The 14779-nt window shown below is 36.1% G+C and overlaps 1 protein-coding gene across 2 annotated transcripts in view; it reads right to left on the bottom strand.

Moving 5' to 3' along the window:
- Positions 1-7067: 7067 nt before the first annotated feature.
- The window catches only part of Cenpi (centromere protein I), a 76466-nt gene continuing 68754 nt past the window's right edge, over positions 7068-14779 (bottom strand). For both annotated transcript variants that reach the window (XM_040283570.2, XM_021720462.3), the window contains exons 20-22: positions 14476-14694; positions 10614-10655; positions 7068-9923 (exon numbers count right to left, since the gene is read on the bottom strand). In XM_040283570.2, coding sequence (XP_040139504.1) covers positions 9822-9923; positions 10614-10655; positions 14476-14694 — 363 coding nt within the window. In that variant the 3' untranslated portion in view covers positions 7068-9821. The remainder of the gene's footprint in view (positions 9924-10613; positions 10656-14475; positions 14695-14779) is intronic.

The following is a 14779-nucleotide window of genomic DNA, read 5'->3' as shown; positions in this document are numbered from 1 at the left end:
GAAGGAGAAAAGGGCAAAAGAGGAATGAAGGGAAGGTGGAAATACTGGGGACTAAAGTAGACCCAAATATATTTCATACATGTATGATTATGTCAAAATGATCCCCAATATTATATGTAACTATAATATACTAAGGAAAATATAAAAAACTGTAGATGTTGGATTTTAAAAGAAGAATTGGAAATAAAATGGAACATGCCCTGGATTCAATCTCCAATACTGAAAACAGCAACAACAACAACAAAAAAAACCTCTAATATTAACTTTAGTGTTGAAAATTTATAAAGCCAACAATTTTACACAAACATTGGGTAAAGAAAGTATTCTTGAGATCCAACATGGCGGCGGGTGCGGAGAGATCAAGTCTCTGACCTCTTCAGCTGTGCAGGCATAGGGAGTCGTAAACAGTCTAAATACTGTTTGTTCAGGATCACTAGGCAATGCTGAGCTGATGTGGATCTGGGGCAAACAGTCTGGGCCCCTCAGAACACACACTGAGCCCGGATTGGCTGAATTCAAGCTACTGTTCGCATGCTTCCCGCAGACAAACAGCTGTGACTCAGCACTAATCCATCCTGCTGAAATAACTGGTCAGCCCTTCTGATCCTACGGAGGTAATTGCCAACCGAGCCTTCATAGGTAGTGGCCACAGGTATGAAATGGGGCTTGGGAGAGACAGTAAGTACCCACCCATTGCATTGGTCACCCGGCAAAGGGAAACGAACTGTCGCCATTTGCAAGAGATACCACCATGGCAGAGAACTGACGTCACCAGACTGCGGCGGAGGAGATAACTTCATTGAAACCTGCGGCTACAATGACTTCTTCCCTTCCCTTCTAATACCTTTCGTCCCAAGCATCAAATAAATTTATAGGAGTAAACAGTAACTCAGCAGTCAAACAGAACAAGAAGTAACATGAGCAGCTTCAAAAATAAAGGAAGAAAAGGAGTACAAACAATGCAGGACAGCCTAAATATTCAGGAGGACCTATAGTTATCAGAAAAATGGTCATATAAAGAACTCAAGAAACACCTTAGACAGACGGAATGGAACCTTAAAGAGGATATGAGACAGCAAACTCAAACAGTGAAAGAACACATTGAAAACGAATTACATAAACAGATAAAAGAAGAAGTTAAGCATCTTTATCAGGAGATAGAGATTATAAAAAAATCAAACAATAATTCTAGAAATGAAGGAAACTATAAACCAAATTAAAAACTCAAATGAGAGTATCACTAACAGAGTGGAGCAAGTAGAAGCCAGAACATCAGATAATGAAGACAAAATATATCATCTTGAAAAAAGTCTAGCCAACTCAGAAAGGCAGGTAAAAAAATCACGAGAAAAACATCCAAGAGTTATGGGATAACATAAAAAAAACAAACTTAAGAGTCATCAGGATAGAGAAAGGTATAGAGATTCAAACCAAGGGAATGAGTAACCTGCTGAATGAAATAATTACAGAAAACTTTCCAGAAATAAAAAAGGAAATGGATATACAAATTGTAGATGCATACAGGACACCGAGCATACAAAAATCACAGTAGACCAACGCCAAGACACATTGTTATGAAGATATCCAATATACAGAACAAAGAGAAAATATTAAAAGCTACAAGAGAAAGGAGGCAGATTACATTCAGGGGTAAACCAATAAGGTTAACAACGGATTTTTCATCACAGACGCTGAAAGCAAGAAGGTCATGGAACAATGTATTTCAAACACTGAAAGACAATGGATGCCAACCAAGAATTCTGTATCCAGCAAAATGAAGCTTCAGGTATGACAACGAAATAAAAATCTTTCATGATAAACAAAAGTTAAAAGAATTTGCAGCCAGAAAACCAGCATTGCAAACATCTTGAGCAAAACACTACACGAGGAAGAAATGAAAAACAATAACCAAAACCATCAGTGGGAAGTGCCTCGGTAAAGACAGAGGTCGGGGAGAAAGATAATCATGGAGAAACAAACTAAATTTTTAAAAAAGGATAAATAATCAAACATGGCTGGAAGTACAAACCATATATCAATAGTAACTCTAAATGTTAATGGCTTAAACTCTCCAATAAAGCGACATAGGCTGGTATCATGGATTAAAAAAACAAATCCAACAATATGCTGCCTCCAGGAGACACAACTGATTGGAAAAGACATACACAGGCTGAAGGTGAAAGGATGGGAAAAAATATACCACGCACACGGTCCTCGTAAGCAAGCAGGGGTGGCCATCCTCATATCGAATAAAATCGACTTCAAGACTAAGTTAATCAAAAGGGATAAGGAAGGACATTATATAATGTTAAAAGGAACCATTCACCAACAAGACATAACAATTATCAATATTTATGCACCAAATAATGGTGCTGCGACATTCATAAAACAAACTCTCCTCAAGTTCAAGAATCAAATAGACCACAACACAATAACTATGGGTGACTTCAACACACCTCTCTCACCATTGGACAGATCCTCCAAACAAAAGTTGAATCAAGAAACTATAGAACTCAATACCACAATCAATAACCTAGAAATAACTGACATATATAGAATATATCAACCATCATCAAATGGATATACTTTTTTCTCAGCAGCACATGGATCCTTCTCAAAAATAGACCATATATTATGCCATAGGGCAACCCTCAGTAAATATAAAGGGGTGGAGATAATACCATGCATTTTATCTGATCATAATGGAATGAAACTGGAAATCAATGATAAAAGAAGGAAGGAAAAATCCTACATCACATGGAAAATGAACGATATGTTACTGAATGATCAATGGGTTACAGAAGACATAAAGGAGGAAATAAAAATATTCTTAGAGATAAATGAAAATACAGACACAACATATCGAAATCTATGGGACACAATGAAAGCAGTTTTAAGAGGGAAATTCATCGCCTGGAGGTCATTCCTCAAAAAAAGAAAAAAACAACAAATAAATGAGCTCACACTTCATCTCAAAGCCCTAGAAAAGGAAGAGCAAAACAATAGCAAATGTAGCAGAAGGCAAGAAATAATTAAAATCAGATCGGAAATCAATGAAATTGAAACAAAAGAAACTATTGAAAAAATTAACAAAACTAAAAGTTGGTTCTTTGAAAAAATAAATAAGATTGACAGACCTTTAGCCATGCTAACGAAGAGAAGAAGAGAGAGAACTCAAATTACTAACATACGGAATGAAAAAGGCAATATCACAACAGATGCTACAGAAATACAGAAGATAATTAGAAATTATTTTGAAAACCGATATTCCAATAAAATAGAAGATAGTGAAGACATCGATAAATTTCTTAAGTCATATGATTTGCCCAGACTGAGTCAGGAGGATACACACAATTTGAACAGACCAATATCAATGGATGAAATTTAAGAAGCAATCAAAAGACTACCAACCAAGAAAAGCCAGGACCGGATGAGTATACAGCGGAGTTTTACAAAACCTTTAAAGAAGAATTAATACCAATACTTTTCAAGTTATTTCAGGAAATAGAAAAAGAGGGAGCTCTTCCAAATTCATTCTATGAGGCCAACATTACCCTGATTCCGAAACCAGACAAAGACACCTCAAAGGAAGAAAACTACAGAGCAATATCTCTAATGAACCTAGATGCAAAAATCCTCAATAAAATTCTGGTGAATTGAATACAAAAACACATCAAAAAAATTGTGCACCATGATCAAGTAGGATTCATCCCTGGGATGCAAGGATGGTTCAATATACAGAAATCAATAAATGTTATTCACCACATCAATAGACTTAAAGATAAGAACCATATGATCATCTCGATAGACGCAGAAAAAGCATTCGACAAAGTACAGCATCCCTTTATGTTCAAAACATTAGAAAAACTAGGGATAACAGGAACTTACCTCGACATTGTAAAAACTATCTATGCTAAGCCTCAGGCTAGCATCATTCTGAATGGAGAAAAATTGAAGGCATTCCCTCTAAAATCTGGAACAAGACAGGGATGCCCTCTATCACCACTTCTATTCAATATAGTTCTCGAAACACTGGCCAGAGCAATTAGACAGACAAAAGAAATTAAAGGCATAAAAATAGGAAAAGAAGAACTTAAATTATCACTATTTGCGGACGACATGATTCTATACCTAGAAGACCCAAAAGGGTCTACAAAGAAACTACTAAAAATGAATTCAGCAAAGTGGCAGGATATAAAATCAACACGCATAAATCAGCGACAAAACTTCTGAAACGGAAAGGAGGAAAAAACACTCCATTCACAATATCCTCAAAAAAAAAATAAAATACTTGGGAATCAACCTAACAAAAGAGGTGGAAGATTTATACAATGAAAACTACAGAACCCTAAAAAGAGAAGTAGAAGAAGATCTTAGAAGATGGAAAAATATACCCTGTTCATGGATAGACAGAACTAACATTATCAAAATGGCGATATTACTAAAAGTTCTCTATAGGTTTAATGCAATGCCAATCAAAATTCCAACGGCATTTCTTGTAGAAATAGATAAAGCAATCATGAAATTCATATGGAAAAATAAAAGACCCAGAATAGCAAAAGCAATTCTAAGCAGGAAGTGTGAATCAGGCGGTATAGTAATATCAGATTTCAAACTATATTACAGAGCAAAAGTGACAAAAACAGCATGGTACTGGTACCAAAACAGGCGGGTGGACCAATGGTATAGAATAGAGGACACAGAGACTAATCCAGAAAGTTACAACTATCTTATATTTGATAAAGGGGCTAAAAGCATGCAATGGAGGAAGAATAGCATCTTCAACAAATGGTGTTGGGAAAACTGGAGATCCATATGCAACAAAATGAAACTGAATCTCTTTCTCTCGCCATGCACAAAAGTTAACTCAAAATGGATCAAGGAGCTTGATATCAAATCAGAGACTCTGCGTCTGATAGAAGAAAAAGTTGGCTCTGATCTACATATTGTGGGGTCGGGCTCCAAATTCCTTAATAGGACACCCACAGCACAAGAGTTAATAACAAAAATCAACAAATGGGACTTACTTAAACTAAAAAGTTTTTTCTCAGCAAGAGAAACAATAAGAGAGGTAAATAGGGAGCCTACATCATGGGAACAAATTTTTACTCCTCACACTTCAGATAGAACCCTAATATCCAGAGTATACAAAGAACTCAAAAAATTAGACAATAAGATAACAAATAACCCAATCAACAAATGGGCCAAGGACCTGAACAGACACTTCTCAGAAGAGGATATACAATCAATCAACAAGTTCATGAAAAAATGCTCACCATCTCTAGCAGTCAGAGAAATGCAAATCAAACCCACCCTAAGATACCATCTCACTCTAGTAAGATTGACAGCCACTATGAAGTCAAACAACAACAAGCTGGCGAGGATGTGGAGAAAAGGGTACACTTGTACATTGCTGGTGGGACTGCAAATTGGTGCGGCCAATTTGGAAAGCAGTATGGAGATTCCTGGGAAAGCTGGGAATGGAACCACCATTTGACCCAGCTATTGCCCTTCTCGGACTATTCCCTAAAGACCTTAAAAGAGCATACTACAGGGATACTGCCACATTGATATTCATAGCAGCACAATTCACAATAGCTAGACTGTGGAACCAACCCAGATGCCCTTCAATAGATGAATGGACAAAAAAAAATGTGGCATTTATACACCATGGAGTATTACGCAGCACTAAAAAATGACAAAATCATGGAATTTGCAGGAAATGGATGGCACTAGAGCAGATTATGCTTAGTGAAGCTAGCCAATCCTTAAAAAACAAATACCAAATGTCTTCTTTGATATAATGAAAGCAACTATGAACAGAGCAGGGAGGAAGAGCAGGAAGAAAAGATTAACATTAAACAGAGACATGAGTTGGGAGGGAAAGGGAGAGAAAAGGGAAATTGCATGGAAATAAAGGAAAAGCCTTATTGCTATACAAAATTACATACAAGAGGAAGTGAGGGGAATGGGAAAATAAACAAGGAGAGAAATGAATTACAGTAGATGGGGTAGAGAGAGAAGATGTGAGGGAAGGGGAGGGGGGATAGTAGGGGATAGGAAAGGTAGCAGAATACAACAGTTACTAATAGGGCATTATGTAATATTGTGGATGTTTAACTGACGTGATTCTGCAATCTGCATTTGGGGTAAAAATTGGGAGTTCATAATCCACTTCAATCTAATGTATGAAAAATGATATTTCAAGAGATTTGTAATGTTGTGAACAACCAATAAAAAAATAAAAAAAGAAAGTATTCTTTATGTACAGTTGCAATAAAACCAAAATTTCCATTTTCTTCAGATATCTTTTGTACTGACGCAAAATAACATGTCTTATTTAAATCCATTTTTTGCCATGAAGAGTTTTCAAAACAGACTTTTGAAATAGCTAGACTTAGCTTATTTACACTGCCATATATCTAATCTTGAATGGTTCTAAAATTGACCAAGAGAAATATGAGCAAAAAAAGAACCCACTGAGCCTGGAGGGGTGGTGCGTGCCTGTGAGCCCAGCAGCTCCAGAGGCTGAGACAGGAGGATCATGAGTTCAAAGACAGCCTCAGCAAAAGCATGGCACTAAGCAACTCAGTGAGATCCTGTCTCTAAATTAAAAACAAAATAGGGCTGGGGATGTAGCTCAGTGGTCAAGTGCCCCTGAGTTCAATCCCCAGTACCAAAAAAACAAAAAACAAAACAAAACAAAACAAAAAAACACACCCTTGGATCATTAGTGAACAAAAGAACAAACCCAAGAAAAATTTTTTTCCTCCTGGAACATAAATTTAATTTTAGAAAGTTTCTTCAATGACTTGAAGATTGTAGAAGTTAAATTTAATGGAATAAAAAGAAACCAAATCCCTTCTCATAATTGAAAGTTCTACATAATTTTAAGGACCAAAACAACATATTCTGCAAATAAGATGGAAAGTTATTTAGAGTACTAACTTTGAAATGATGAGAAATCTCTAAATGAGAAAGGCTGCCCTTTGGGGAAGCCATCACATTTATGACAGCTAAAGCTTCTTTTTCTAAGGTATACAGGTAATATTCCACACTGGCAAAAATTCTTGTATTTGGAAATTGAATTTTTATTATTTGATTTAAAATATTTAATGACACATAATCATACATATTTATGGGGTACAGTGTGATATTTCAATAAATATATACAAACAAGTATAATGATCAGGGTAACTGGCATATATATTACATCTCAAATATATATCATTTCTTCGTATTAGGGAACATTCAGAATTCTCTTTAGGAGCCATTTTGAAATATGCAATTCATTGTTGTCAAACACAGTTACCCTACAATGCTATATAAAACATTAGTTCCCCCTCCCTTCTGCACCCCTACATACCCCTACATACTGATGGTTTACATACTGTAAACCATCCTCTCTCCAAACTTCACTCCCCAACTCTTCCCAGCCTCTGCTAATCACTATTCTACTCTCTCTTATGAGATCAACTTTTTGAGCTTCTACATGTACATGAGAACATATAGAAACATTCCCACCTTTTTGAAACCCTTTTGTTACCTGGTTTCCAGCATACCAATCTCCTGATTTTTCTTCTAGTTCATTGCAGTCTTTTATTTGTTATTGTTCCTATTTTCTACTTCTTAATGTTAGAATACTCCAGGGTTAGGTCCTTGGCCATTTTCTCTTTTTCAGCTGAATTAAGTGATTTCATCTAATGCCATGGTTATTCCCTAATGACTGCCAGATTAATTTTCAAGCCCTAAATTATACTCTGAAATCCCATTGTCTATTCGTCATCTACAAACCAACATGGACAAAATAGAGCTCAATTCCATGCTTCTCCAAACCTGTTCTTCCTCTAGTATGCCTGATCTCTATCTTAGAATTCACCCAGTCGTTTAGGTTGAAAAAAGATCTAGGAGTCATCCTTTACTCTTCTCTTTCTTCTTCCTAATATCCAAGCCATCAGTAAATCCTAACTTCCTTTACCTTCAAAATAGAGACTAAATCCAACATCTAACCACTTCTCCATCATCTCTAAGGCTACCCCAAGACTCTTGCTTGGAATACTGTAATAACCTAACTGGTCTCTCTGCTTTCCACCTCAATCCTCCTCAGTCTAACCTCCACACTGTAGCTTCATATTTCATACACGTAAGCCAAATTATGCCACTCCTCTTCTCCATCTCACTAATGGCCTCCATTTACATATCCATACCAGGCTAAATGAACCTTTCATAAAGGTCTTATCACTCTTTTCTCTAATCATTACACTATAACATCACCAGCCTCTGCTTGTTCTTAAATATGTAAGTTAACATATTAGGGCCTTTTCACTTGCGTTTACCTCTGTGAAGAATGGTCTTTCTCAGTCACATGGCTCATATGCTTATGAGGCTCTCTACCTATATCACCTCTTCAGACAGATCTTTCCTAACTACCTTATATATAGTAACAACCACCTCCACATTTTGTCCCTATTCCCTGCCTTTTCTTCTTAGCACCTGATATTATACATTGCTTATATTGCTATTGTTTGTCTTCTTCATTAGAATGTAAACCCCATAGAAGTAGGTACTTTGTATGGGATACAGCTGTATAACGAGCATACCAAAGAATACCTGGCACATAGTAAGGAACTCAATACCTATTTTTTCAGGGATACTGGGGATTGAACTCAGGGACACTAGACCACTGAGCCACATCCCCAGCCCTTTTTGTATTTTATTTAGAGACAGGGTCTCATTGAGTTGCTTACTGCCTCGCTTTTGCTGAGGCTGTCTTTGAACTCGCAATTCTTCTGCCTCAGCCTCTCAAGCTGCTAAGATTACAGGCATGCGCCACTGCGCCCTGCTCAATACATAATTCAATTTATGAATGAATGAGTGGGATTTTTACAATCCAATAGTATAATTTTCATTTTAATGAATACAAAAAAATGAACAATAAAAATGTGCGCCCTTAAAAACAAAGGTAAATTTAGCTTCATTCCTCTCAAATGATATGAATTTTATTAAGAGTAGGAGAGTTCTTTAGTAGCACTGAAGCAAATGTTTACATTTTCAACAAGACAGTTAAGCTGATATGAAATCATAAAAAGCTTCAGAATTACTTCTGAAAGTAAAGCTGCAGTTAATTTATTACAACCTGAATATTTAAAAAGTAGATATATACATACACATATACACACAAATAAAATAGTTTCATGAAACCATATCAGCATAAACAGAAATGTCTTGATTATCCCCCCTCCCCATCCTTTCCCCTTCCTTCCCTCAACAGATTCCTACCAGTGAAGGCCCAGGAGGCCTTCAGCTACTCAGGGCTCTTAGAGTCATAGGTGTTGTATCCTATTAATTTGGTGCTGCTGCTTTTATTCACGTAAGAAAAAAATGGCAATATCCATAGAGGTTTCACAGAGGCAGCAGGGTATTCTGCATGAGTATGTCTATGGATTATCTACCACTATGTTTGATCTGCTCTCTTCTATCAATGCAGCTCATAGTATACAAAAATGTGAAAAATCCCACCACAAAGCAAATGTGTCTCTTCACGTATAATTTGTTGGAAGACAGAGCATGATGAAGAAGAAGTCATTTTTACCAGTAAGCTAAAAATCTAAATCACAAAATGTTAGCCGCACCAAGGCCCTCCTGAGCCATGGACAGAAGGCCACTCTGAGTACTCCTTGAAAATGGCAGTCCATTAATGAAATGGTTAGGGAAACACAAGTTGAGCTACTTGTCCTCTCTAGCATTGAGGAAGGGATTTAGTCCAGCAAGTTCGGTGTGTATGTAAACATTCATTTAATATTTACCATGGACAGCTCTGATCATGGGACAGAAGAATGATGAATATTACTTCCTATGAAAAGTTTCAAGCCTTGTAACCCCTCTGAAAATAAATATTCCAAATACCAGTTCCATTTCTTCCCCTGTAGGCAGAAAAAAAGAAAACGTACTTATGAAATACATATGCTTATTTTCTACTTCCTCTTCTTTCCCTAGGAAAAGTTCACAGCATCCTAGATACACATAAGAGTTAGCTCAGAAGAAGGGCCAAGTTTATAACAGGAGCTGAGTCACTAAGTAACATTCAAACCAGAAAGTTCCCAAAGTCTAAGGGCTAAACATCCCTTTCATTATATTGGCAAAAACAATCTGTTCAACTAAACAAAATACTATGAAAATTGCCACCATTTCCACATTCTAGAAATTTAACAACTAAAATAGATAACACAGGAGCAGACATTATTACACTATTGCCTATAATACATAAATAATAGGAAGGAGTTTCTATAATAATCAAACAATTGTATAGAGTTTTGTTAAATTAATCTCATTACAGGTAGTTTGTATACATACAACTATACTACTAAATGAGACAATGCATGATCACAACAGCAAGTATTAAACAATGAAGAGTTACATCCTAGAGAAGAATAAAGAAGGTATGTGCCAATAAATCCATATAAATCACAGGAATGAATTCAGAATGCAAACATTTCACTTTGACTTTGTAGAGGCACCAGACTTAAGATTTGGAAAACAGTAAAGGTATACAATCTCTTGACGACATTAAGCTACATGAAATCTCTGACCATAATAAAAGTAAATTCATTTACCCGAATAGAGCCCATGTTTATTGTCCTTTCTTCCAGGTTTTCCTTTAAAAAAAAGTGGGGAGACATGGGGATGAAAATATTTAGTTAGCAAAAACACTAGAAAATCAAGATGGTTCTTCACTCTCTGATTCATTTTACTAAGTCCTATTCCAACCATCATTCTTGGATTCCTTTTGAATATATACCCACCTCAACCCTCCATATTTCCCTTTTACAAATAGAGAGGAAACAAAATCACAGTAGAAAAAGTGAACACCATTTTGCCAATCTATGGTCTCATTTTTTCATTCTGTACTTAGCCATTAGACTAGAGATGCAGGGTGTTATAAAAAAGTTTTCTCAGGAATTTGCTGAGTGCTAAGCATTATGCTGAATCCACATGAATGAAGTAATGTATAGGTATACCCTACTGAAACCTCCCTCCATTTCATAGACCCTAAGTCTCTCCCCATCAATCATTATTTGAGCAATGTTCACCTTGCACCAATGATTATACGTACAGACTTTTTTCTTGTCTTTATTCCCTAACCAATATGTAAGTATCATAAGTATTCCAGAGATGATCAATTTAACCATGGTTCAACTTAAGATCTTTTGAGTTTATAATGGGTTTATTGGCACAGCATATGTATATAGGAGGATATGTGCAGGTTATATACAAATTCCCACATCATTTTATATTAAGGACTTCAGCACCTGTGACTTTTTTTTATCTGTAAGGAGCCTTCCTGGAACCAATCCCCCAAGGATACCAAGACTAAATTTTAAAACCTCCTCCCAAATTATTCAGGTTTTGAGGGTTAAAACAGTGCTCCAACACTGACTCCAGACTCCCCCTACCAAACTGCTAACATTCATTCTACACAGTCTGATTCTAGAATTCTGCCTGTGCATGCTTGAATAGCAAATGACAACTATATCATGATTATTAGCTAACTGACAATGATGACAAGATGTATCCTGATCTCTGAAAAGTCAGAAAGTTAAAAAAAGTGTTTTTGAAATTGATGAAATATAGTACAGGCTGATGAACTCCATATTATATTTTTCTAGTTTCAATCTCTCTCCTGAGATCCAAGCCTCTATTTCAAACTGTCCACTTAACATTTTTTGGATGTCTTAACAGGCATTTCAAACTCTATAAAGAGAACTCAATTCTAAACTTATTCTCCCTGTCCAAATGAAATAACCTCTCCATTCATGCATCAGTATTCCTCTCTTTAACAAATGGAACCACCATTGACTCAATTGTTCAAGTCAAAAACCCCAAAAGTCCTTTTCTAATTCCCACCTCCAATAAGCCACCATCAAAAGTCCTGCCTGTTCTACTGCTACAATATACTGCAATATCAGTCAATTTATACCCATCTCCACCACCACCACTTGCATAAAAATTACTATTAATCTCTCTCTCAACTCTAGCAATAGCCTCCTCCTGGGTATTCCTGCTCTCACTCAGGCCTCCTCTTTTAATTCATCCACCACAAAGAAGCCAGGGATCTTATTAAACATCAACTCAAACCATATGGCAGCCCTGCTTAAATTTCTTTCCATTGTCTCCCACTGCATTCTTAAGACCTGGAAGGCAGATGGCTCTCAAGTCTCTTCAAGCTTTCTTCATTCCATTCTCCTTCTTGTTCCTTAAGTGCTAAGCCACACTGGTCTCAGTTTCTTTGAAATCTTTGAGCTGTTCTAAGTTCCAATGCCTGGAATGCTCATTCTGTACCTATTTCCAAATGCTCATTCTCATCTCTCAGAAGAAATGTCAGCTCTAATGTCACTTTACCCAAAAAGGCCTTCGTTGATCACCCATCTCTTGACATCTCCCTAGCCCTTCTCACTTCATCCTGTTTATTTCCTTTGCAATATTTATCAAACTTTAAAATTATCATGTTTACTAATTTTATTACTGTTAATCATTTGCCTTCATTAGGAGTAAAATCCACATGGGAAGGGGTGTATTTGTCTTTTTCAGTATTATATTCCAGTGCTAGAAGCACAAGGGGCACCAAATAAATATTAGCTGAATGAATAAACAAACAAGGAAACAACTAGTTACTAATTCAAAGGAAATTTATGATTTAAAAACAGCTTTGCCAGGTACAGTGATGCATGCCTCTAATTGCAGGTAATTGGGAGATTGAGGCAAGAAGATCACAAGTTTAGGACCAGCCTAGACAACTTAGCAAAACCTTGTCTTAAAAATAAATACATAAATACATACATATATACATAACACAACATAAAGTTAGTTGGGGATGTAGCTCAGCAGGAGAATGCCCCTGGGTTTAATCCCTAGTACCCCCCAACACCACACACGCAAAGCTTCAGAATTCCCTGAAATGTAGGCTGTATACATTTTCTGAAAACTAATTAGCCAAAGTACATTTTATTAAATTATCTCTAAAGAACATGGCTAATAAGAAACACTTATAATGGAATAATTCAGTAAAAATGATTGTCAGACTTAAATCATACTGCCATGGTATCAGAGGTTGTATATACCACCTCAAAGGTAAGTAATCAGTAATCACATAGTAATCAGTTACTTGGTGATTGGAAATCAAAAGGCATTCTTTTAAAGAAAAGTTAATGTATTAATTTTAAAGCCTAGTATTTCTGAACCATATGGAAACAACATTAACTATAGAAATGACAGTTTCACATTTTGCCAAATATATTACTCTATGCTGCCAAAATTTAAACTTCCAAAACTAATCTTCCTTAAACATTTAGAAAATGGTTTTGATTTAGCTGGGTGTGGTGTTGCCCACCTGTAATTCCAGTAGTTCGGGAGGCTGAGGCAAGAGGATCACTAGTTCAAAGCCAGTCTCGACAATGGCAAGGCACTAAGAAACTCAGTGAGACCCTGTCTCTAAATAAAATACAAAAATGGGCTGGGGGTGTGGCTCAGTGGTTGAGTGGCCCTGAGTTCAATCTCTGGTACTCCCCCCCCACCAAAAAAATGGTTTTGATTTAAAACAGTGTATCAATTACTGATCCCCCAAAACAAGTTTGCTACCTATGTTTAAGTTGATAAATTAACTACTTTAGAGATTAAATCTTGTAACTAAGTGTCTTTCTCTTTCTGTTCCACCTCCCCCTTAGAGGAAAAAACACACTGATTTATGAAGATCAGTTATGCTTTATCTATGATTCATTATACACTTTTCCAATTAAGAATTATAGGAAATGCATATGTTGACTGAGTATGGAGAAATGGAAACCCATTCATTGCTTGTGTGAATAGAAATTGGTCTAACTTCTACTAAAAGCAATTTGTTGAAAACCAAAAAAATTAAAAACTGTTCCCTTTGAAAGCAATTCTTCTTTAAGTAATTTTATCTAGCAAACACACTAGCACATGTGTAAAACAATATATATAATTCAAGAGTACTGGTTAGAATAAATAAGATTGTAAACAACTTAGATATTCAATAAGGGATCACTTTAACATACACTAGATTCATACAAGGGAATGCTATGCATACACTGCAAAGGAATATGGCAGTCTTTTATGTATTAATAAGAAACAAAACCTCTTACTTAGCACCACCTTTACCCGAGGAGAACTAAACATTTCCTTATCTTTCTCACAACTACCTTTTCTCACTTCACCTCACTATGCTATATTAATTTGTTTACTAGTCTGTCTTCACTATAAGCCCAAGCTCTCTTGCAAGACAGAGAATTATTTAAGTTAAATGAATCCCTAAAGCCTACCACAATGCCCAAAATTTAATTGATACTAGAAAAAATACTGAATATGTATTATAATTCAGACACACTAAATTTGTGGCATTTCCTATTTTTGACATTATAGTATCACTATGTAAAATCTAAGTCTTTTAAACGCCCTTACCTGCAGCAAAAAGGAGGCAGCATAGCTTAATAGAGAAGGGTGACAGACTAAATTTAAACTGTTTTTATATTCCATTATTCCAGCACTTTCTAGGATTTGGAGGTCAATATATGTTCCTTTCTCAAAGGGTTTGGATGTCCACAGACAACCAACCATGGTTGTCAAATACTGATTAAATTGTTGATAGGTCTTGCTGCTGAAATTGAACTCTGATTTTGCCTAAAGAGTCAAAGAAAGAAATAAAATTGTCATTATTATCTATTCTTCCTTTCCGTCTTATTGTGAACAGGTCAGTTTTTAAACA

The sequence above is a fragment of the Ictidomys tridecemlineatus genome, chromosome X (genome assembly GCF_052094955.1).
Source record: "Ictidomys tridecemlineatus isolate mIctTri1 chromosome X, mIctTri1.hap1, whole genome shotgun sequence".
Lineage (NCBI taxonomy): Eukaryota > Metazoa > Chordata > Mammalia > Rodentia > Sciuridae > Ictidomys > Ictidomys tridecemlineatus.
The sequence above is the reverse complement of the archived record's forward strand: the minus strand, read 5'-3'. Positions and strand labels throughout refer to the sequence as shown.